Source organism: Bos javanicus, chromosome 3 (genome assembly GCF_032452875.1).
Source record: "Bos javanicus breed banteng chromosome 3, ARS-OSU_banteng_1.0, whole genome shotgun sequence".
In the NCBI taxonomy this organism is placed as follows: Eukaryota; Metazoa; Chordata; class Mammalia; order Artiodactyla; family Bovidae; genus Bos; species Bos javanicus.
The window spans coordinates 86,552,432-86,578,158 of record NC_083870.1 but is presented as its reverse complement, the minus strand read 5'-3'; the positions used below and the strand labels follow the sequence as shown (position 1 = coordinate 86,578,158).

General features: G+C 39.9%; 1 protein-coding gene across 9 annotated transcripts in view; it reads left to right on the top strand.

Annotated features, from left to right (window-relative positions):
- FGGY (FGGY carbohydrate kinase domain containing) overlaps window positions 1-25,727 on the top strand; it is a 523,869-nt gene that overhangs the window by 361,558 nt on the left and 136,584 nt on the right. For all 9 annotated transcript variants that reach the window (XR_009735607.1, XM_061413058.1, XM_061413061.1 and 6 more), the window contains 2 exons: window positions 4,384-4,445; window positions 18,211-18,358. Coding sequence is in view for 8 of the 9 variants with exons in the window: in XM_061413058.1 (XP_061269042.1) it covers window positions 4,384-4,445; window positions 18,211-18,358 (210 nt within the window). In the remaining variant the exon portion in view is untranslated. The remainder of the gene's footprint in view (window positions 1-4,383; window positions 4,446-18,210; window positions 18,359-25,727) is intronic.

Here is a 25,727-nt window from a genome sequence, read left to right as displayed (position 1 = left end):
AAAACGCCAAAAAAAAAAAGAAGAAGTTAGAGAGAGAGCATAAATGAACAAACAGACCAGGCAAAGAGATATTTTTTACTTCTCCAGAGCAGTTTCTCTTTTCAGCTTACAGTACTCTTGGGCTGAATTCCATGTTCCCTCCTTTGACTGAGAGATGGGCATAGAGAAATAAATCTCTACTCCGAGTAAAGCATTAGTGCCATCATGATGATAAATTGAGTGGTGGCGCCTCTCACAAAGTGGAGGGTGCAGGCCTGTCTGAGGGGATCACTCCCCACTCAGCTCCAGCTGACTCTTACCATGGGGAATCTGGGTGACCCAGTGTTTTATATTCACCACTTCTTCAAGAGAAACCAAAATCTGGACTGAACGCGACATCTCTCAATTTTAAAACATTGGCTCATTTTTAAAAACATTATATATCCCAAATAAAGTACATCTGTGGGCCAGATGCCACCTCCTACTACACATGTATGATCTCTGTTTTCTATTGTATTGCATTTCTGTTTTTCTTATATTCCACTTTTATAAGGAAATGCAAAAAAGAAACAAAAATTCTACTTGTGTAGTGTAAGATGGCCTCTTTCCTCTTGATCCTGACCTGAAAGCCATCCTGAAGATATGACTCCACCCAGCCAGTGTAAGCTTCCTACCTCTCTAAATAGTTCGTAGTTTTTTCTGCGTACTCCTACAGCTGCCAGCTCTCAGAGCTGAAATCTGAGAAGATGGAAGAAACAAGAAAAGAGTCATAGAGTTAGGGTAGTTCTGTCTATATATCTCTATGGCAACCACTTGGCAAATAAAGTTATTGTGGTAAAACTGGTTATTTCATGGGGAAACAAATAACCACTAATGGGACTCTGTGATCTTCTATACTCTGCTCAATGCTAGAGATTAGAACATATGTCGAAAGATCAACCCTTGGGACAGGCACTCCAGACTTTTGAAATGAGTGCTCAGTTATTTGACAAACTGGCTCCTTGTTTATTAATCAGGGTGGGCCTTTACCATCAGACGCTGTGGAAAAACGAACCGCAGCTGACCTTTTAAATCCTGTTCTTCCAGCCATTTTTACTGTTTGGGTGGTACCTCCTTCTTTTTAATAATAGGTGTTATGATCTGAAAACCATCTCTATATCACTCACCACAACCTTCCCTACAAAGCTAATTTTACTATCCACAAACTTAGATAGCAGAGGACATAAGTATAGACCATGAGTTTGAACCTAAGCCTTTTCCCAAGGCCCATGTTTCAGCTGCTGTTTTAAAATATAGATTTTTATTATTATTCTGGGCTCTGGATCAGTTACTTTTCATATGAAAGACAATGCTCACAGGCCAGTGAGTCCTTCACTATCCCTGGGAATTGGCTAACCATGGAAGGAACAGTCTCTCCAGGGTTACCAGGGCCCCAGATCCCAAAGCATCATAAATACAGAAAATAAAAAGATGTGATTACAATGACCACATTTCCTTTACTTAGACCCAAAAGTCCAAAGCATCTTTTCATTCTGATTTTCTTATATTCTGTAACGATTCAGTCACTAAGTTTGGTGGCTCAGACAGTAAAGTGTCTGCCTGCAATGTGAGAGACCTGGATTCGATCCCTGGGTCAGGAAGATCACTTGGAGAAGGAAATGGCAACCCATTCCAGTACTCTTGCCTAGAAAATCCCATGGACGGAGGAGACTGATAGGCTACAGTCCATGGAGTTGCAAAGCAACATGACTAAGCAACTTCACTTTCTTTCGAGTTTGTTTTATTTCCTTCAAAATGTATCTCATCCATCCATTCGAGATGCCAGGCATTATTGTAGGCATTGAAGAATGGGAAATTACAAAGCTTTTGATTTAAAAGCGCTCAGAGGGTAAGGTAAGAGACATATAAACTAATAATTGAGAAGAACTTAATTAAGCTGATAAATGCTACAATAGAGCAAAGGCAGAGGATATTTGTGCCTGTGTTCCCAACGTCAGCCTCTGAATCCTGTGTGTGTTTCCTACCCAGTTGTGCCTACCCTGCTAGGTTAATTTTCCTTAACTTGTCATTATTTTACTCCACGAATCAAAATGATTTCCTACAGCCTATAATTCAGTAAAACTATAGTCACTTATCTGACTTTTAAGAACCACTGGCAGTCCACACCCTCCTCATGTACCCGTATTTTTACCACTTCATTTATTCTCTAATGTAATATACAGTTACTCTCTGACCATGTGTGCCCCACACAAACAGATACAAATATAAAGGGTAGTTAAGTGTTCCCAAGAAGCACATGGTATTCTGTGAGCATGTGGTCTATTATGGTTCATACATCCCATGTTTATTCATTGGATACTTATTGAGCATCTACAATTGCCAGTCTCAAGGCTAGACCAGTCTCCTGCTGTCTGTACCAGATTTGTCTTTCCATCTTCCTATCTCTGCTCATCACAGCCTACTTCCTGGCATCTCTTGCCTGCAACTCTTTACTCCTCCAAACTGCTTTTTCTTTACTTCTTTCCTTTTGCTACTACGCATTATATGTGTTTGTTTTTTCCACTCTATCCCAGAACCTAGTCATAGTACCTGGTGAGGTAGGCACTTGGCAAATACCAAATAACCACATTCACGCACGTGGTTCACATGCTAGGTTCTGTGCTTCCTCCAAGAAGCTCATCTAAATCCCCTTTCTCTGACCTCCTAAAGCACTTCCCATAGAAATTAGCATCAAATCAAGTAATGGCTTTAATTATCCATTATAGATGCCAGTGGGTTCATTGTGATGTTCCTACTAGATTGCAAACTCTTTAAGGCTCAGATTGTGCCTCATTACAGTAACCGAAAATTGAACCTTCAGGAAGTAAACATTCAAAACCTGAATGACTTTCTTTCCATTGAAATGACCAATTGCTTTGGTGTTATTTTAAAATATTTTTGCAGCTCTACACAAGTGGAATTTAACACCTTATACCTAGAAGTTCAGGAGACAGTGTGACATAGTGCTGAAGACCAGAGACTTTAAATAGACCTAGGTTTGAAACCTAAATCTGCCACTTATTCCCTATGACCCTAGGCAACCCTAGGGTTACTTAATCTCTTCTAGTTTTTTCACCTCCATGGTGAATAATAGTATCTTCTTCACAGAAGTGTTGTAAGGATAAATGAGATAATGAATGTAAAATGCTTAGCTTAGTATTGGTGTATAGTAAATGAGTCAGTACATTTTAGGTGATACCATTTATACTGTTGTTGGCATTATGGTAAGCACACTCTGTGTCCTAGAAACCCCGTTTTAAAAGGATACTAGGATGGGGAAAGGGGGAGAGGAGCTTACTGAGGCTCAGAGCAGTAAAATGACTTGCACAAAGTCACACAGCTAGTTCCTATCAGAGCCAGAACCCCAGACCCAGCCTAGGCAACTCCAGAACAAAGCTTCTTTCTCTTTACACAGTCCTGACTCTCCGGAGGCATGCTCAGAGAGACTATCTCCATGAGGCCACAGAAACTGGTCTGTTCGTAGTTTGAATGAAAATAAATAGGTCAGAATGGTTGTTTTGGAGACTCATGTAAACACTGAGAAAATACACAGATTAGGTTCAGGAACTCAAGCCGGGTGTGGGGTGTGTTTTAGCAAGCAGAGTCACAGCATGGGGAAACACATCCCTTCCTGATACTTAGCACATATTATTTTGTTTAGAGCCACCAAGTGGATTAAGGAATAAACCCTAGGCATGGAATTTCAAATGAGAAGACCGTTGTCCACAGAGCTCAGACATTTCTGTCCTTGGAAAGCTCTGTCCCACTTTCTCACAGGATAACTTCTCAGTCAGAAGAGGTTCTCTTGACAGCTCTGGGGCAACTCTTTGGTGCTTTTTTAAACTCGGACTCCCTCCTCAGAGTCTCTTTCACTCAGCTTTTCCATTAGTAAGATGCAGAGAGTAATTCAAGGTCTGGCATTGCCCTGGGGTGATAGCATGGGGTAACAGGAGGAGGGGGAGATAATGTAACCCAGAGATCAGTGTTTTTAATACCCAGGTCCCCCTCCCCAATCCCAAACACTTACCCTGAGTTACTTGAGTTATACCTCCTTCTCACACCTCTGTCAAACCTCACTCTTAGATCTGACACTACCTGCTGCTACCAGTTCAGCCTTGGGAGTTTCATTTCCTACTGTTCTTCTCTTTAAACTTCTTTGTTTTATAAATCCAAGAAGCCAGCAGTTAGTTAAACAAAGCTAGATTTCTGAAAGAGCTGAGACCCTCTTCCTGAGTTAGCTTTTTAGCATTCTTGGCTCCTCTGTAGACAAGGAATTGAAAGAAACAGACATTTTAATGTATCTTCTTCTGGCTTAAACATAAGCTAGAGAAGCTATAAAACTGACCCCTCTCTCTTGTTTTTCAGATAGACCACATGGTGCAGGGCCATGCTGCCTTTCCTGAACTACAAGCCAAGGCCACAGCCAGGTAATGGCTCTCTCTGTTCCCTACAACTTCCCAAGCCCATCTGCACCCGTGGCACTGACTTTAGGCGGCTGCATGATTTTCACATTCTGTGAGCAATGAAAATGCCTGGAAGTTCTTAGTTATAAGACAGTCATCTGGATGATTCAGAACATACATGTATTCATTTTCAAAACAGCCTACGATAACTCACAAAGAACCTAGAGATCCCCATAGAATATTGTAGTGACCATGGTTGAGATGCTCTGATGTAGAAGAGGGTGCATGGATTTTGGAGTCAGAACTTCTTGGATTCGAATACAGTTTTTCTACTTATTAACTGTGTGACCTTGGGTAAGTTATTCAATCTCTCTAAGCCTGTCTTTTCATCTATGAAACAAGATAGTAACCGACAGGAGTGGTTTCTAGAATATATTGTTAAGGGAAGAAAGCAGAGTATAAAGGAGTTTTGCAGTATACTCTTTTTTATGTAGAAAGAAGGTGATAAAAGAAAATATATGTGAATCTACTCATTTATGCAAAAGAAGTATAGGAAAGTTAAATCAGAAACTAATGAAGTTATTAACTATAGGGGGGTGTGGGTAGGAATGCAATGGAAATAATGGGGAAATGGGAACAGGATAGTAGGAGGGAACAACACTTCTTTGAGTATGCCTTCTTATATAACTCTGACTCTTAGAATCACGATGGTACTTCATGTCCCTCTGAAAATAAATAACAGATAGATGGATAGGGGGACGGATGGATGGATGGATGGATAGATAGATACTTGGATAGATGTGTGTGATGGGGGTGAAGTGCAAATAGTAAAAAAAAAAAAAAAGGAACCTATTGTATTAATAATAACACAATCACACTAACAGAGATTTGAGAAAGAAAAAAACTAACCTAAGTAACTCTGAGAAAGAATATTTTGAGAGTATGCTGTATGGCTAAAAATAGAAATAACTACATAAATAATATGCTGTTATTAATGAGTTTGTTTTTTATAGTATCAGTTAGCTATTCTGAAAATCCTTTATGTGTATGCTATAGTTGAGCAGAAAAATAGATTTTTTTTTTTTTGCAGATGATGAGAGCCAGGTTTTCTATAGACAAGAAAAGGAAAATGTTAAAATGAACAGTATAGTAATGGGTGAAAGTCAGAGGTATCAGTATCAGCTTGTGGCTTTTTAGTTTATATATTGCTGGATCTAGGTAGAAATAAATATAGACACATATATTCATGGGTGAGTGGGTGTGACATATTTATTTGTTCTCTAGCAATCTCTGCTGAGATGGTTTAGAAGTAATGACACCTTCCTAGCAATGTGTACGCCCAGCACCCATGGCTGCCAAAAAGGAAAGTTGGGGAAGGATTAAATTAGGAGTTTGGGATTAATAGATACAAACTACTATATATATACATATATATATATATATAAAACAAAGTCCTACTCACAGCACAGGGAACTGCATTCAATATCATGTAATAAGCCTTAATGGAAAGGAATATGTGTATATGTATAACTGAATCACTGTGCTGTATGCCTGAAACTAACACAACATTGTAAATCAACTGTATTTCAAGTAAATAAATAAAATTAATGAGTGAGAGTCTGATACAAAGCAGAGTATTCAAACAGGGGCTCTGTAATAGCCTAGAGTGGTGGGATGGGGAGAGAGATGGGAGGCAGGTTCAAAAGGAAGGAGATATATGTATACCTATGGCTGATTCATGTTGAGGTTTGACAGAAAACAATGAAAGTCTGTAAAGCAATTACCCTTCAATTAAAAAAAATAAATTTTTTTAAAAAGCAGGGTATTTACATAGTCCCATAGTATTTCACTGTAAGATACTTATTAAAAGAAAAGAAAAATAGTAAAGAAATCTTGGCTTCACAGTGGAGAAATTTGGCAGGCAATACCTTATCCAAGTGATCAAGACTAACAATACTGGCAATAAGATACATCAGCATCATGGACCTCATTTTATGATACACTGAGAAGAATACAACATCATTTTTGTAATGTTTAACCGAAAATGTATCACCTCAGTGTAAACATGAGGAAACATTATGCAAACCCAAATTGAGGGACATTCTACAAAATTATTAGCAAACATGCCTCAAAGATTATGAAATTTAAGGAATTACTAGAGAACTGTCCCAGATTCAAAGAGACTAAGATGCTACTGCATCTGGAAACAATATTTGATCATGGGTTGGTTTTGATCTTAGTCAGAAAAAGGCCATTAGTGGGGAAAAACTGTCAACATTCAAATAAGTATAGAGATTAGTAATACTATAGTATTTGTGTTAATTTCTTAGATGATGAGTATAAGGGAAGTCTGCATACTGTTTTTGCAATTTTTCTGTAAATCTAAAATGATTTTGAAAAAAGTTTGAAGAATAATTATCAAATTAATTCCATGATATTAATGCTAATTGTTGGGCTTTTTAACAAAAGTAAGGTATTTTATAATATTATCAGAGAAGTTCCATCAGTGTAGCTAGTACCTGGCAAAAGGGAGAAAGTCTAAGGTGAAGGTTATTATTATAGATTCTGGAGCCAAATTGCCTGTCTCAGCTTCAGCCCTTAGTAGCTTGTCACCCTCACAACTTATTTAACCTCATTGTGCCTTCATAATTTACTCTACAGGAAAATAATAGTAAGCACCTCATTAGGTTGTTGAGAAAATTAAATGAATTTCAATAGTGTCTGGGATACAATGACAGTTGCTGAGATTTACTGAATACCTGTAATAGGTATTTAGTAAATGCATATTCAAAAGCAGAGACATTATTTTGCCAACAAAGCTCTGTCTAGTCAAGGCTATGGTTTTTCCAGTGGTCATGTATGGATGTGAGAGTTGGAATGTGAGGAAAGCTGAGCACCGAAGAATTAATGCTTTTGAACTGTGGTGTTGGAGAAGACTCTTGAGAGTCCCTTGGACTGCAAGGAGATCCAACCAGTCCATTCTGAAGGAGATCAGTCCTGGGTGTTCTTTGGAAGGAATGATGCTAAAGCCAAAACTCCAATACTTTGGCCACCCGATGCGAAGAGTTGACTCATTGGAAAAGACTCTGATGCTGGGAGGGATTGGGGGCAGGAGGAGAAGGGAACGACAGAGGATGAGATGGCTGGATGGCATCACCAATTCGATGGACATGAGTTTGGGTAAACTCTGGGAGTTGGTGATGGACAGGGAGGCCTGGCATGCTGCGGTTCATGGGATCGCAAAGAGTTGGACACGACTGAGCGACTGAACTGAACTGAACTGATATAGATAGTGATGAAAGGTGTTGTAGTCACTTGTGTTAGACATTTCCTTTCCACTAAGGGACATGCAATCATGGAAAGGCACACCTGCACAGAGCAGAAGGAAGTGCATACTGACTAGAATATAAACAATGTTGTCAGGGTATAGAGGGGGTGTGACCCCGACCAAGAGTCTCAGAAAGGCTTCGTATGTTTTTCCCTTCTAGGAGTCTGTAGTACAAGGTCATTACCATTGTACTAGAGGGATCACACCACTTAACCAATAATTAGCATTTTAGTTGGCTTAGAGACTACATAACCTAGAGGAGGGATGCCTAACCTCAGTTCATCAGTGAACCGCTAATTGTGTGCAGAGTTTTATTGATTACATATTTATGTGTATATTTCTGGAAAGAGAGGCCATAGCTTTTATCAGATTCTCGAGGAGATCCAGCATTTATAAACCTTTAACCCACAGAAAAGAGGGCAGATACAGAGTTCCAAGATCTGGATTCAAATCCCAGCTCTCACATGCATTGTTGTGTGAACCTTAGTTTCCTTAACTGACATGAGGTAGTAGACAGGAGAGAGCCAGCTGTGGGTAGCTCCAAGAATTTGAGTATTTCGAAAGCCTTCATAAACTATACAATGACAATGACAACCACCACTACCACAACTTCTACTGCTATTACAAATGATCATAAAAGAGGAGGATTTTTTTGGAGGGGATTGTTCTAGGGTTAAGCAGCAGATATCCGTCATCCATCACCTTACTTACTCTCAGGGAGTATCAAGAACACTGGAATGGGAATCAGAGGTCTTGGCTTCTTGTACTGATTCTGCCATAAATCTCTTGATGACTCAGTTTCCTCACCCATAAAATTACAATAATACCACCCTGCTTAACTAGTTTTCCAAGTATTATGAGGATGAAAGTAGACCATGGAAACACCAGTCTCTGAAGACCTTAAAGTTCAGCACAAACCTAAGGGATAGTTTAGACTTTGCCATGAAATACTCAAAATTTCCAGAACTTTCTTCTGTAGCTGAACCTCATGTAAGTAGTTTTGACTGAAAATAGGAAGAAAGAATTTATGGATTAGCATGAAAACTCAGAGAAACCACAGCATAGGGTGGTCCAGAAGCATTAATTTATGGAATTCACTCTTAAAGTCAGGCTAGGTTTAAATCCCACATCTCTTCACGTGCCAGCTGACTTCAACCCCCTTTCCAACTGCCTGTCTGTATTTTTCCTTCTCTTTAGAGCTAAGTTGACCCAAAGCATTGTGTGTACTCCTGGTCAGTTTCCTCACTCCTTCCTTGCCCACTTGAGTTTGAATTCTGTTATTATCAGCCCCTGAAACATTTAATATCCCAGTTTTCAGCAAACACAGGATGCCTTGCAGTCCCTTTCCTTGAACTCCCAGCTGCATGCGGCACCAGTAATCACTCCTCTCTTTCCAATACTCTCTTCTGTTGATTGTTTAGAATGTCGTCTTCACCCATGTATGTGAAGCTTCTGTATGTCTGACTCTTTCTTAATCTCCTTTTCAAGCTCATGATCCTCTTCTTGATCACTGACATCAGAGTTCATCACAGCTACATTCTTGGAGCTATTCTCTCTTCGTGGTCTTTTTCTATAACCCCATCTACATCGTTGGCTTCATTTAATTCTATATTTTATCTCCAGCTCATATATTTAGTAGGCATTCAGTGTTGATTCTCTTCCCTTCTAGTTTCCTTCTGTTATCTTGCAAAGGAAAATGTCTCTATTTATCAGATCTATAAATAGACTGTATCAGGACTATAGCACTCACTATACTTCGGATCTTAGAACCAAATAAGGATAGTTGTTATTATGTGAAGTTGGTTATTTGGAAGGGACAACAAATCCCTTAGAATGAAAAACTGTATGCCTCTTTTGGTGTGACTTGGAGCTCTCTGAAAACAGTAATGCAGGTCACCCCTATCTCAGAGCTTAGCATCAGCAAATCCTATTTGAAACCATAGAGACAAATGTTGATAAACAGACTTAGTATTTTATACTCTCCATGTACTGTACTCCTAGAGTTCATCCTGAAGAGGACTGTTTTATGAGCTTATCAAGTGTGTAAACAGTAACTAGATGTACCAATGCATGTAAATGACAACCAGAGTCTCTTTCTATGTGGGGCCAAATATCCACATATTTTACTGCTTTGCCAGAGATCACTTTCCATTGATTATAACTTCAGCTCTTTTCCTCTAGTCTGCCTATTATTTTCTTACTTCTCTTAAAGACTCTTTACCAGTGTTTCAGAATGAGGTTATGGTGATGGCAGGATTTGATGGGAAGATAATAATCCACAAGTACTGGATTCAAGGTCGACAGCAGAGCCAAGGTTAAAATTTGGGTCCTCAGACTGTCTGCTAAGTGTCTTATGAACACTTATGGTATAACAGTGAACAAGAAATAAATAAGTCCCTGTTTTCATGGAAATTATGGTCATGCACATACACATACATATATGTATGTGCATATCTGCAGAGAGAGAGAGAACACATACTCCAGGAATTGGTCAGCACTATAAAGGAAAAATTGGAGAAGGCAATGGCACCCCACTCCAGTACTCTTGCTTGGAAAATCCCATGGATGGAGGAGCCTGGTAGGCTGCAGTCCAGGGGGTGGCTAAGAGTCAGACACGACTGAGCGACTTCACTTTCACTTTTCACTTTCATGCATTGGAGAAGGAAATGGCAACCCACTCCAGTATTCTTGCCTGGAGAATCCCAGGGACGGGGAGCCTGAAGGGCTGCCGTCTATGGGGTCGCACAGAGTCGGACACGACTGAAGTAACTTAGCAGCAGCAGCAGCATAAAGGAAAAATAGAGATGAGTAAGGAGACATAGAATGAGAGGTGTTAAGGTGATGGATGGGAGCTATTTCAGGTGGGGGAGCCATCCTTCATTAGGTTGCATTCAAAGAGGACTCTGAATAAGGAGAGGGAACGAGTCATGATTATGCAAAGAAGATCCCTTTGGATGAAAGAAACAAGTCCCACGGCCTGGAGGCAGAAGCCAGCTTGGCAAACTCAGTAGACATTGTAAAGGTCACTATGGCTGGACCAAAGTGGAAGAGAATGGGGGACAGATGAGAGCTGAAATTTAGCCAAGGGCCAAACCATGTGGGTCATTGTAGAAAGCTCTGAGACCACTGGACTTTATTAAAGACTTTGGTTTAAAGGATGACTTTGGGTGCTCTATAGAGAATAAACTAGACCATTGGTGGGAAGAGGGGTCAGTGGAATCCAGGGATCCTGACCTCAGCAGGCTGATAATCTTCTGGAGGAGGAGGACTGGAGACAGAGAAGCCCAGCCCCATTCTGAGCTACTTTTGCAGCCTCACTGCAGGCAGTGGTGTGATTTTTGTTCACTTCCAGTCTCAGAGGTGCAAGGTTCTGCTAATTCCCATCCTCTTGCTCAATCTGTGTTTCTTTTATCCCACTTCCCCCTGGAGTTTTTTTGTTATTCCTTTGAGGACAATCAATTTTTTTTATTCTGATTTCTTCTTCAAACCGCTTTTGTTTCTGTGATTTCCATAATCCCACTGAGGATCACTTTTAAAATGTACTAGTCCCCCATATGCCAAATCTTAGGGTATATCTAAATCTTTCCATTCGGAGAAGGCAATGGCACCCCACTCCAGTACTCTTGCCTGGAAAATCCCATGGATGGAGGAGCCTGGTGGGCTGCAGTCCGTGGGGTCACTAAGAGTCGGAGAGGACTGAGCAACTTCACTTTCACTTTTCACTTTCATGCATTGGAGAAGGAAATGGCAACCCACTCCAGTGTTCTTGCCTGGAGAATCCCAGGGACGGGGTAGCCTAGTGGGCTGCCATCTACGGGGTTGCACAGAGTCGGACATGACTGAAGCGACTTAGCAGCAGCAGCAGCAGCAGCAAATCTTTCCATTAAAATCTGTATAAATTCCCCCTCGAGAAAGAAAGGCCAAGAACACTTTTTAAGAATTTTCAATGTGCCTAACACTGTGTTTAGTGATAATTTTATATAAATATATATATATATATATATAAAATCTCATTTAATTCTAGATGAGGAAATGAGTACTATAGGGACTCCACTTGTAAACATTGTCCTCACTATCCGTTCTTGTGTTCCCTTGGCCTGTATGGATTCTTCAACCTTGGTCTCTCATTCCAACAACTGGGACCATCAGTCTATCAACAAGTATTTACTTAGGCTCCCCTGAGCTCTGGCAATCATAAAGCCAGGGTGATGATATTAACACCTTTTATCCCCCGGGGTGTGCCAGGATAATTAGTGAATTCTTGATATCTCTTGGATGAGAAATGTTTTTTAAATAGACATAAGCTGGATATTACAATGCCTTTCTTTGCCTTCTGTTCTTTGGGCAAGTATAAGAAAGTGCTCATTAGGGTGCTAAGAAGACTGAGGGCTATGCTGACTTAGGAAATCAATTCTTTATTTTCTGCCTCTCAGCAGATTCACTGCAGCCCAACATAGCGCCTGGCACATGAGTGGAAGCAGGGGGGTGGATGTCACAAGATGATTATTCCTTTTCTCTGCCCTCTTCTGTGGGATACATCCACACTCCTGGAAGGCTGTGTCCATGTGACTACAGAAATCTACTCTTTGGCAGCCCTGTGCTACAATGAGATGGAGAGGCTAAAAAATAACCTCTAATATCCCATGTGGGATCAGTATTTATTCACTCTACACTTTAGTAACCGTGTTGAACACCTGGTGGGATGAGTCAGATGTGACTGTTTCCCAGGAGTTCAGATTCCAGAGATGGATACAGATAACATTGGGACAATTATCATATAGTGGCAGAAGGACCATCCATTTGATATATACTCTTGAGTGGTACTGTGTGCCAAGTTCTCTGGTAAATTCTGAATGTATACTGGTGATGCCCTGCCTTCATGAAGCTTAAAGTCCACAGGAGGCCACAGGCAGTTAATAAGTAAACAAACCCATGAATAAATATATGGTGACCTGATATGAAAAAAACTGACAGAGTACAGTCATAGAATATCAGGGGAACCCCATTTAGATGAGGTGGTCAGGGAAACCCCAGCTAATGGAAACACAGTTAAGACAAAAGGGATAAAAATGAGATAATCATGTGAAGAGCAGAAGGGAAAAACACCAAAGGTTACCAAATAGGAAAGGGGGTAAGGAGGGATATATAAGGAGTTTGGGATACCAGATACAAACTACTATATATAAAATAGATAAACAATAAGGTTCTACTGTATAGCGGAGGGAACTATACTCTATACCTTACAATAAACTATAGAGAAAATAATCTGAAAAAGAATATATATATATAGAACACCCATACATATATGTCTGTATATACATATATGTGTATGTATGTTTGTATATGTATGTGTATATGTATGTGTGTGTACTCAGTCACTTCAGTAATGTCTGTCTCTGTGTGACCCTATGGACTGTAGCCTGCCAGGCTCCTCTGTCCATGGGGTTTCCTAGGGAAGAATACTGGAGTGGGTTGCCATGCCCTCCTCCAAGGGATCTTCCCAACCCTGGGATCAAACCTGCATTTCCTGTTTCTCCTGCATTGCAGGTGAACTCTTTACCTGCTGAGCCACCAGGGAAGCCCAAGTTATTTATATATAAACTGAATCACTTTGCTGTATACCAAGAAATAACACAGCACTGTAAACCAACTATACTTCAATTAAAGAGTCTTGAACAATGATTACCATAGGCAGGTAAAGGAGGCAAGGAAGAGAATTCTAGGAGAGAAGGAGAATAGGCAAACATTCAGAGGTTAAGACCTGCATACTTTGAAAAATCCGAAGTAGTTTAGTGTCACTGGAGCATGATGTGTGCAGGGGTGAGGAGGGAGGAGGAATGGAAAACATGTCTGTAGTATGGAACAGTGTGACAAGGACTAAATAAGGAAGAACATCTATGTCAAACAAGGAAGCTTATGCTTTATCGTGAGGGCAATGGGAAGGAGCCACTAAAAGTTTTAGGTAGGTATGGAGTCATAATCAGAGTTGCATTTTTCAATGAACCACCCAGGAAGGAGTGCAGAAAACCCAGTTGAAGCGGGCAAAATTTTCAACAGGGGAGATAAGTTGAGGCCAAAGCTCTAATCTGGGCATTTAAGGAGGCATGCATAAAGAGTGGCAGTTGCACAAGAGAAAAGTATGCTGGTTAGAGGAATATTTAAAATAATAAGTTGACAGATTTTGGTGAAAACTTAAATTTGGAAACTGAGGGAGAAAGAGAAGTCAAATATGATACCCACTCTGATTCTTCCCCTAAAATGATTGAGCAACCACTTAAGTGAGCTTCTTGTTGTTTAGTTGCTAAGTCTTATCCAGCAGTTTTGTGACCCCGTGGACTGTAGCCACCAGGCTCCTCTGTCCGTGGGATTTCCCAGGCAAGAATACTGGAGTTGGTTGCCATTTCCTTCTCCAGGGGATCTTCCTTGCCTAGGGATCGAACTCATGTCTCCTATGTTGCAGGCAGATTCTTTACCACTGAACCACCAGGGAAGTTAAGTGAGCTTGGCTTTGATCAAACCAAGGAGCATAGAAGGAAGATTGAGTATGTCAGAAAAGATGATGTGTGTCCTAATAGCTGTCTTTAGTTGAGGTCCCTTTGGGCTTCCAGGGGGAAGCATTTGGTGGGTGCTTGAATATTTGACATGGAACTCATCACAGAGAAAGAAGCTGGAGATGAGGGCATATATTTGGAAGTCTTCAGCACTAGATGGTTAACTGGGGCCGTGAAAGGAAGATGGAATCATCCAAGGACAGAGAAAGAATGAGAAAAGGACAGTGGACTGGACTCTGGGAGTCTTCATATACTTAGGGACAAACAGAGGAAGGGAACCAGCTGGAGAGGAGATAGGAAACCAAAAGAGAATTGTGGCCTGGAAACAAGGGGATAAAAACAAATGAGTAAGGAATGGTCATGCAGTACAAAATGCAAAAGACAGTTCAAGTGAAATAAAGGTAAATCATGGTTCACTGGAGATAGTGACAAAGAGGGGACTGATCTTTATGGTGGGGCCGGTCTCAGTAGAATGGGGTGGGGTAAGGCAGAGGGGAAGTGCAAGCAGAATACCTTTTGCAGTGGGTCAGGAAGGAGGAACTAGAAAGAGTGTGGAAGCTTCTTTTCCAAGACTTTCTCTTTCTCCTAGAAAGGGCACCAATTCTTCAGTTACACCATGTGTTCTGATTTGGGATTTGAAAATGTGGTAACCATACTTTAGGGCAGCCTGTGAATCCAAAGAATTAAATGATTTATGGAGAAGGAAAGGGGAGATTCCAAGGGTCCGTCTGCATTGAAGATTGTGAGACATAAAGTCTGAAAAAACTAATCTTCCCTGACTCTTATATTTTGAAAAAAACTAGAAATGAATGTCCTGTGATAGAAACAGGAGGGAACTATTTATTGATCGTCTATCATTTTGTAGTACTCAGGACTCCATATCTAATCTTCAGAGCAGCCTATAGGGTAAAAGTATTGGCCCCGATGGCAAAAAAGTAAACCGGGCTTGGAGAGGTTTAGTGTGTCTGGCCAGCCACCTGGCACACAGTGAAGTCGCTTTGTCATTGTTGAAACTGTATTTCCTTCATACACACCAAGACTAGGAGAGCAAGGATTTCTCTCTGTAAGAGAGGATATATGAGCCTGGAATTTTCATGAGAAAGTGGGAGACAGATCCACTAAGAACAGTTAATATATGATTCCCAAGCTGAAAGAGGGCAGACCGCCATTTGGGAAAGAATTGATAAAACATACAAACTGAAACAAAGTCAGAACCAAAAAAGGCACCATGCAAGGTTAAAATTATGTGAATAATGATGTGCATTTGTTATTTTAATGTTTTCCAAGTGCATTTCATTTTGAATGATATACTCAGATAGCACACATGGTAAGGGATAATTGAAAAAATGTGCCGGAGAATGGCTGCATTCAAAGAATAAACATACAGCTGCGAGGAGGTTAGGAGTCAAAGGGGTAAGCATATGCCCCATCCCCCAGGGATCTCATTAGTGCATGAGTGACCATATATGTAGAGGCTAAATGAATCTCACTGTTTGCAAAGACCCACAGTAAATGAGACAATGACGAATCAATAGTAATTAAGCCAATAGATTCTTATTGACCCAGATGTCTGAAACCAAATGCCCTGCTCTGAGATTCCTTGAGAGACAAAAGATTTATAGACATGTGCTTTTTTGTTGTTGTTGTTAATCCCTTTACCCTAAGTACAGTGATGTTTTTCTGAAGCTAGAATTAATGCAGACTCTTGACTTGTAGGTGGAAAGGATGTTCTTATGGCCATTGTTGACCGGGTGATTCTGTTGGACTAGCAGCAGAGAAGCTGGGAAATGTAAAAGCAGGGTACAGTCGTATTCTTCCCAGATGTGTGATTCTGGCCTTGTCATCTATGAAGACCTCAGAGGACCCTTGCCTGACATTGTCATGCATGCACTGTGCTCAGTTGCTGTAGTCATGTCCAATTGTATAGACTGTTGCAACCCTGTAGATTGTAGCCCTCCAGGCTCCTCTGTCCATGGGATTCTCCAAACAAGAATAGTGAAGTGGATTGCCATGCCCTTTTCCAAGGGATCTTCCCAACCCAGGAGTCGAGACCGAGTCTCCTGCATCTCCGACATTGCAGGAAGGTTCTTTACTGCTGAGCCACCAGGGAAGCCCAACACTATCATAGAATCATTCTAAAACAGAGCTTAAACTTGGGGCTTTGACAAATCATTCCTGACCAGAGATACAGAAAGCACATGGCTTCAGAATCACAGAGAGGGTTTAAGTTTGACCTTGGTCACATGTCTTCACTCCTTACACATTCCCTCTATAAGGGGTGTTACCAGTACCTGGCTCACTGGGTTGTGGTTGAAGGCCAGAGGAAGAAGGAGCAGCAGTTAATGTTGCTGTGGTTAGTAAGCCTTTTCCACAAAAGATCTTCATTTTCTGATATAGGTTGAAAGATTTTTCCAAATGGGAATGAGATGTCAGGTCAAGGACCAAAGAGAGCGCCTGGTAAGGAGGACTGCCCGCACCTCCACCCAGCACACATCTCACAAACACACACACACACATTCTCACATACACATGTAAGTACTTACATAGATTAGTGTTTTTTTTTCTATATTTTCTATCTTGGAGTTCTACATAAAATTTATATACTGTAAGAGTTTGAAAAACACCACTGTTTGTTTCTTTATACCTAGTGTAAAAATTTTTCAGGAATTTCATAGGATCCAGAAAGACATTCAGTTTCACAAAACTAAAACTAGGAATCTCTTAGCTGTACTCCTAAAGCATTTTAAATATAAATAATAAATATGTTAGGTGTCTTATGTATCAACATCTCTTGGTCATTGATCTCTCATACTTTTTTTACTTACCATTATTCAAGCTGTGTTTTTATGCTTTAAAGCTATAGTTCCAAGGGCAACGGTGAGTGGTGGCATGGGATACTAGTCCACTTTCTTCTAGAATTGTCAGTTCAAGAGAAGCAAGCACCTTTAAAGAGAGGAAGGCTAACCAACTTTAATCTTTGTGTCATGCAATGAGATTTCACCCACTAAGGTGAAATTTCCCACTCATTACATGTATGGGAAACTGAAGTTCAGAGAGGTTAAGTCACTGGCTTGTGTCACCCAGTGAGAACAGGTAGAACCACGATCTCTATCCAGCATGGTCTTGGATACAGATCCTGGTTCTGCCTGCCCTAAGCCCATTCTCCCAAGCCCAACCTCTCTGGCTCTCTCTCAAGTAAATAGACTGAGACAATGAGAAAGGTCATCTCTTTCATTCTACATATGAAGAAACTAAGGCTTAAAAAGAACAAGAACTAATGCATTGTCATTAGGTAGGTTTGGGTTGGAAATCAAGTCTCCCAGCTGTTGATCCCAACTACATCCAGCCCAGCCTATCACTGCTTTCAGCAAACTCCCATCCTGAGTCTGGGAACTTACATTTGTCTCCATATGTCAAATTATTATTACAATTAGTAATACTGATTTTTTAAAATCCTTTACATATGTACAGCACTGTACAGTTTGCAAAATCGTGTATCTTCACCTACATAGTCTCCTTTGATCTTCACAATAATCCTATGAGGTCAGTTTGGCAGAAATTATAATGGCTTTTTTTACAGATGCAGAAAGAATGGTTCAGAAAGTTTGAATAACTTTTTCGTGGTTACATACCTACTATGGAGAAAAGCCATTCTTGGATCTGGTCTTCCAAGTCCAGACCTTTCCACCTTCCACCAGGACAGGCTTCCTGTCCTTGGTGAGAGCACAATGTGATCCGAGAGTGTGGTTTGCTGATTTCTGTAAGTTGGGGGTAGTTTCTTTGCTGAAGCTTTTGGGACCCCACTTACTTTCTGGATCTGATGTGGGAGTACAAACAGTTTCTTTCTACAGAGCAGTTTGCTCCCTGACCCTACCCCGCCTTTTAAAAACAACATCCTCTTCTCTTCCAGAGGCCAGAGTGTATATGCATATTTGAACAGTCACCTGGATCTGATTAAGAAGGCTCAGCCCGTGGGTTTCCTCACTGTTGATTTACATGTTTGGCCAGATTTCCATGGCAACCGGTCTCCCTTAGCAGATCTGACACTAAAGGGCATGGTAAGTAACAGTCAGTTCTTGCACGAAGGTGAAGGTGGGCCAGAGGGCTCCAGAGTTGGAAGAAGCAAAGTTGAGGAGAAGGAAAAAAGAGGAAATACCAACAAAGCCGGCCAGCAGCCCACTGGCTTCTTGCAGATGTACTGCTGTTGAGAAGGTTCTTGCAACTACACAGGACAATCTGCTGAAAGTTCTCATTGTTTCTGAGCCAACTTTGAGAGTGTTAAAAGCAGGATTTCTTGCTTATAGCTACTGCTGCCTCTTTGTCCCATGAAGCGACTAGACGTGTGAGCCCCTGCCTATGCAATTTTTCTATTTACATCAGTTTGTGGAGTCATGTTTTCCATCTCCATCTCCAGGCTGCTGGGTAAATAAGTGGTAAATATTACCACCCATGGTCTAGCTTGCAACAGCCACACATCTGCCTAGGCTCTCAATCAGGGATGTTCAGAGTGTAGGCTAACATTATTAGAATTTCAGATAAACATTGGTAAAAGTAAAATAAAGTTAATAACTTATGTTAGTGGGTAAATTCAGTTGTTAGTGACCTTTAGACTCACTTTAGGTTCAGAGATTTGGGGCTGGAGGTGCCAACATGACCTTGGTGGAAGTGCTCACAACCACCTAAACTAAGGGATAACATCCCAATGGTCAAGCAAGATTGGGTGGCTAAGAGTAGCTTAGCACTAAGAATCGTGTTTGAGGATGGATGAAGCATGTGAAAACTAGGGAAAAAGAGACAAACTTCAGGTCCAAGAGGCCAGGAGAGACCACAAACAGGAAAAGATAAATTCAGAATCCCGATGTCCCATTGAGAAGCAAAGTATGAGGTGCGTTAAGGCAGGGTTTTAGAGTGGAAGCCCTGGGCAGTGCAAGCTTTATGCACTCACTGTGTGACAGCGGAGCAGGCCTGCTGGCTTGAGGAACTTCAAGACTTAACGAGCTTTGGTTTTGTGGTTAATTCTATTAGGATTATTTTGAATATTTTTGTGTAGCCAACAGAAACACCCAGTCTTTACTTTCATTACCTATTTGACACAATCAACTTCTGTGTATAAAAGGGAGTCATGATAGAAAAGAAAATTGGACATAGCGAAAGCAGTGTCTGTCTGGGGTCCGTGAAGCATGCCCGTGTGAAAAATAATGAACTTGGCCTCCTATTTGGCCCATGGAAACAGAAGAGGAATGTCCAGAGAGGCCCATGTGCCCTAGGCTACAGCTAGAAAGTCATACTTTCAGATGACTGACTTTCTGGGTACAAACAGAACTTAAGAGAAGAACACATTTTGTATGAGTACAAAAATCCATATCTTAGAGACAAATATCTAAAGCAAAATATAGGAGACACTTAAAATGTTAAAGAAGGGTCTTCCCTAGCAGTTCAGTGGTTAAGACTCCATGCTTCCACTGCAAGGGACCCAGGTTCAATCCTTGATTGGGAAACTAAAATGCCACATGTCACATGACGCAACCAAAAAGAAAAAGAAAAAAGAAATAGAATGAATGAAAAACTGGAAACAAAGAAATAAAAATTAAAACTTTTAAAAAATGTTAAAGAAGTTGAGAAGGATGACTGGTTCATAAAATGACCGCCCCCCCCTGCCTCCCCCAGAAAAGCAGGGTTGTATCATAAAATGGCTCTGAAGTCCAGGGCTTGGATCCAGAGGCCTTCCCTTAGGGTCCTTACCTTGCGAAACCTGCTGTACCAGCTTCACCACCCAGCATGGCAAGTGCCATGGCTTCCCAAGGGCTTTGTCCATTTCTTAAAACCAACCCTGACATCCAGAGACTTAAGAATTGCCATCATCAGGATTCCAATAAAGTTAGCTCAAACACAGAATGGGATTCCAAACAAGCCAATGACTGCTTCAAAGAGCGTCTGTCTTATTAGATTAAGTACAAATAGGTATGTACTCACCAAAGGAGATGTCTTGCGTGGGGACATATGCCCAACTGTATTAAAAACTCCTGCTATATTTTTAAAAATAGAATCTCTCTTTCTATTGAAGCAGTATATGAATACAGGTTTGTTTGTTGATGTATTTAATGTTTTGGCCATGCTGTACAGCATGTGGGGTATTAGTTCCTGACCTGGGATTGAACCTGCACCCCCTACGGTGGAAGCACAGTCTCAATGACTGGACTGTGAGGGAAGTCCCTGTATTTACTTTTTTAGAAGTTTTATTGTTTTATAAACATACTTTATACATCACCTGATGTTTCTTAGCAGGGATTTCCCTTCACAATTGCCCCTGGGTTGGCTTTACCTTTGAATAGCTATCATGCTATGAATTTATCTCACAAACTGGAAGGAGAAGATGACCTAGATAAGATACAAGAAAGGAAATCCTAGGCTAGAAATTTTTCCCCAAATCTCATTTTTTAAAAAAATTTTTATTTAATATTGGAGTATAGCTGATTTAAAATGCTGTGTTGGTTTCAGGTGTACAAAGTGATTCAGTTATACATATACATATATCTATTCTTTTTCAGATTCTTTTTCCATATAGGTTACTACAGAACATTAAGTAGAGTTCTCTGTGCTATACAGTAGGTCCTTGTTGATTATTTTATACATAGTAGTGTATATATGTTAATCCCAAACGCCTAATTCATCCCTCCCCAACACCTTTCCAACCATAAGTTTTGTTTTTGAAGCCTGTGAGTCTGTTTCTGTTATACAAATAAATTCATTTGTATTATTTTTTTAGATTCCACCTATAAGTAATGTCATTGATATTTGTCTTACTCTGTCCAACTTATGTCACTTTTTTTAGTGATATAAAAAGTGTCCATCCGTGTTGCTGCAAATGGCATTATTTCATTCTTTTGGATGGCTGAGTAATATTCCATTTTATATATGTACCACATCTTCTTTGTCCATTCAGCATCTGTCAATGAACATTTCGGTTGCTTCCATGTCTTGGCTATTGTAAATAGTGCTGCGATGAATGTTGGGGTGCCTGTATCTTTAAAATTATGGTTTCCTCCAAATATTTGCCCAGGAGTGAGATTGAAGTATCATGTGGTAGTTCTGTTTTTAGTTTTCTTAAGAAACCTCCATACTGTTCGCCATAGTGGCGGTACCAACTTACATTTCCACCAACAATGTAGTAGGGTTCCCTTTTCTCCACGGCCTCTCTAGCATTTTTGTTTGTAGAGTTTTTGATTATGGCCATTCTGACTGATGAGGTGATGACCCATTGCATTTTGATTTGCATTTCTCTAATAATCACAAAGAATCAGACATGACTTAGCAACTGAACAACAGCAACAAATAATTAGTAGTGTTGAGTATCTTTTCATGTGCTTTCTGGTCATCTGTATGTCTTTTTAGGGAAATATCTATTTAGATGTTTTGCCCATTTTTGATTAGGTTGTCTGGTTTTTTAGATTGAGATGCATGAAGTGCTTGTGTGTTTTGGAGGTTAATTGCTTGTCAGTTACCTCATTTGCAAATATTTTCTCCAATTCTGTGGGCTGTCTTTTTGTTTTGTTTATGGTTTCCTTTTCTGTGAAAAAGCTTCTAAGTATAATTAGGCCCCATTTGTTTATTTTTGTTTTCGTTTTCATTAATCCTAAGAGATGGATCCAGAACGATATTGCTGTTATTTATGTCAAAGAGTGCTCTGTCTGTTTTCTTCCAAGCGTTTTATACTATCTGGTCTTATATTTAAGTCTTTAATCCATTTCAAGCTTCTTTTTGTATGGTATTGGAGAATGTTCTAATTTATTCTTTTACATATAGCTATCCAGTTTCCCCAGCACTGATTATTGAAGGGACTGTCTTCTCTCCCTTGTATATTCTTTCCTCTTTTGTCATAGAATAATTGAACACAAATGTGTGGGTTTATTTCTGAGCTTTCCATCCTGCTCCATTGATCTATATTTCTGCTGGGCCAGTACTGTACTGCTTTGATTACTGTAACTTTGTAATATAGTCTGAGGTCAGGATGCATGATTCTTCCAGCTCTATTCTACTTCAAGATTCTTTTGGCTATTCAGAGTCTTCTGTGTTTCCATACACATTTTAAAATTTTGTTTATCTAGTTCTTTGAAAATTGCCAATTTGATAGGGATTGCATTGATTCTGTAGATTGCTTTGGGTAGTATAGTTATTTTGACAATATTAATTCTTCCAATTCAAGAACATAGTATATCTTTTCATCTGTTTGTGTCATCTTCAGTTTTTTTTCATCAGTGTCTTATAGCTTTCAGAGTACAGGTCTTTTGCCTCCTTAGGTAGGTTTATTCCTAGGTATTTTATTCTTTTTGATGTGGTGGTAAATGGGATTGTTTCCTTAATTTTTCTTTCTGATCTTTCATTGTTAGTGTATAGAAATGCAACAGGTTTTTGCATATTCTTTTGTTTCCTTCAATTTTATTGAATTCATTGATGAGCTCTAGTAGTTTTCTGATAGCATCTTTAGGATTTTCTATGTACAGTGTCATGTATCTGCAAACAGTTTTACTTCTGCTTTTCCAGTTTGGATTCCTTTTATTTCTTTTTTCTTCTCTGATTGCCATGGCTAGGACATCTAAAATTATGTTGAGTAAAAGTGGCGAGAGTAGACATCCTTGTCTTGTTCCTAATCTTAGAGGAAATGCTTTTAGTTTTTCACCATTGAGTATGATGTTAGCTGTGGGTTTGTCATATATGGCCTTTATTATGTTGAGATAGTTTTCTTTTATGCCCAGTTTCTGGAGAGTTTTTAATCATAAATAGGTGTTGAATTTTGTTGAAAACTTTTTATGCAACTATTGAGATGATCATATGGTTTTTATTCTTCAGTTTGTATCACATTTGTATCAGTTTTCAAAGAATTAGATTAATTTGTGTATATTGAAAAATCCTTGCATCCTGGGGATAAACCTTACGTGATCATGATGTGTGGTCCTTTTGATGTGTTGTTGGATCCAGTTTGCTAGTATTTTCTTGAGGATTTTTGTATCTATGTTCAAATCTCTTTCCCTCAGTCCAGTTTTGGATAACATCCAAATAATCACCCTGAATCTATTTGTCATTTTATCCTTTTGCCAGAACCTACAGTGACTACTTTCTGCAACACTCATTTGGAAAAAATTTATTTGATGCCTACTTTGTGCCAAGCCCTACTAAGAAAATCCCAGTAGGGCATGAACAATATATGATTTATATAAACAGGCAATGGGGATGCAAGTTCAAGCTCCAGATGCCACTCACTGTCCAAGGCTCTATAGACATATAGAAAATGATGGCCCACCATGGTCTCAGCAGTCAAGAAAAGCTTCAGATAGGAAGTGACATTGACTGAGTGAAATAGAAAACAGGGTTTACGAACAGTGTTCATAACAGTGCAGTGTTCTAGAGGGGGGGAGAGCATGATGGGTGAATGTTTACAATTTTGGGGTCCATATGTCACTGTCTAACCAGTGATAGACTGCACTTAGCATTCTATCTAGGTAATAAAAAATCTCTCAAAGAACCAGTGGCCACTCCCTGTTCTTCTGCTTCACCAACAGCACACTCTCCCAATTCTTTTCTCTCTCCATGGTTGGCTCTTTTCTGTTACCCTTTATTGATCACCTACTATGTGCAGGCCTAGGCTAAACTGAGGGGAAACAGACTTAAAAAGAAACTGTACCTGTTCCAAGTTCACATGATAATTGGGGGAATAATATTGTACATGTGTGAGTGTGTGTGTATTTGTGTATATGTACATACTGTAATACAGACATCTGTACAAGCCAAAGGAAAAGTGAAAGTGAAGTCACTCAGTTGTGTCCAACTCTTTGCAACTCCATGGACTGTAGCCTACCAGGTTCCTCCATCCATGGCGTTTTCCAGGCAAGAATACTGGAGTGGGTTACCATTTCCTTCTCCAGGAGATCGTCTCAACCCAGGGATTGAACCCAGGTCTCCCACATTGTAGGCAGATGCTTTACCATCTAAGCTACCAGGGAAGTCCCACAAGCCAAAGGAGGTACTCAGTAAATGCCTGAGTTTGAATCTTTTAGGTGGCATTTGGGCAACAAACCCTGATGCAGCCTTTCTCTGCTTCATTTGAAAATATCTATGAAGGTGCAAGAAAAAAGCATAAACTTGTGCTGACTTAAACAATTGAGATGACATTCAACTAGAAAAACTAGAATTGACACTCTTAGGGAGAATCTGGGAAGGTTTTACAGAATCAAAAAGATTAAATGTATTTAATAACTTGTTTGAGAAATATAATGTCTGACATATGAACAAAATAAACCATCAGCCTTGCAAAAGTTGGGACCTCTCCACTTCCTGGTCCCTAGCTTAAAAATGCAAGGTCCCTTTAAGCCTAAAAACAGAGCAGTCATCCCTCTACTCTAATGCTGATGGTTAAGGTTTTTTGTTTTGTTTTGCTTTGCTTTTTGGAAGCAGCCAGTGCGCTTAGTTTCCCAGAACTCTTCCACAACCCAGACCTTATCTTCCCTTTCAGTTCAGTCCATTAGAAAACTGCCAACCCAAGTAGCCAGCTGGGCTGGAAGGCTGATTTAGGATGTATGCTGATGGGCTGCAGTCTGAGGACCCTGAATCGGACTCTCTTAGTGGGGCAGAGATAGGGAAACTCTGTGAATTTGACAGGTGGGTAGCTTTACATGTCTGTCATCTGCTCTAGGGTCAGAAAGCCAGGCAGTGGTCATCCCCCTCAGGCCAACAAAGCTACACAAAATAAAAACTGCTAGACTCTGGGAATTGGCAACTAGCTAAAGATCTGAAGAGGCAAACCCAAGTTACAGTGAGTGAGGCTGAGAGTAAATCATGTGTATAGTGTGCTGGGAAATACTGAATATGTATAGTGCCCTAGTAAAAGTGAATTAAAAAAATAGTAATAAAGTGAGTCCCTTAGGAAAAACATGTTGCATATAAAGTAAAAGAAATACCATTTTGAATGCTTAAGGGAAAGGCCTCTTAAAAATTACTTACTACTGAAACCAAAGAGAATATTTTAAAACTTCTCGGCGTATTCAATAGGATTTTTTTTCAAAGCACATCTCTGTGAAAGAGGGCAGAAACTTATTAGAAAAAAGTGAGTTCAGATAGAGAGCCAATGAGAAAACAAAGGAAATAATAAAGACAACTGAAAATATAGTAGCAAGATTAAAACCTACATTGAAGATTTGAATGCAAAATTCATAATTTGTACTAAAAAAATAAGATCAGAGCTGTCACAAAGCAACATGTGCTTTAAATGTATTAGAAAAAATTTTTGATTGTAAGGCTTATTGTAAGGATTGTATGGCTTATTTTGTTTCTAATTTCAACAGTGCTTAGATCAAAGATGGGCACTGAATAATTGCCTTCTGGTTAAGCAATTATTGCAGCCTTCACTTGCCAAGGGAGGAAGGAACCGTGACC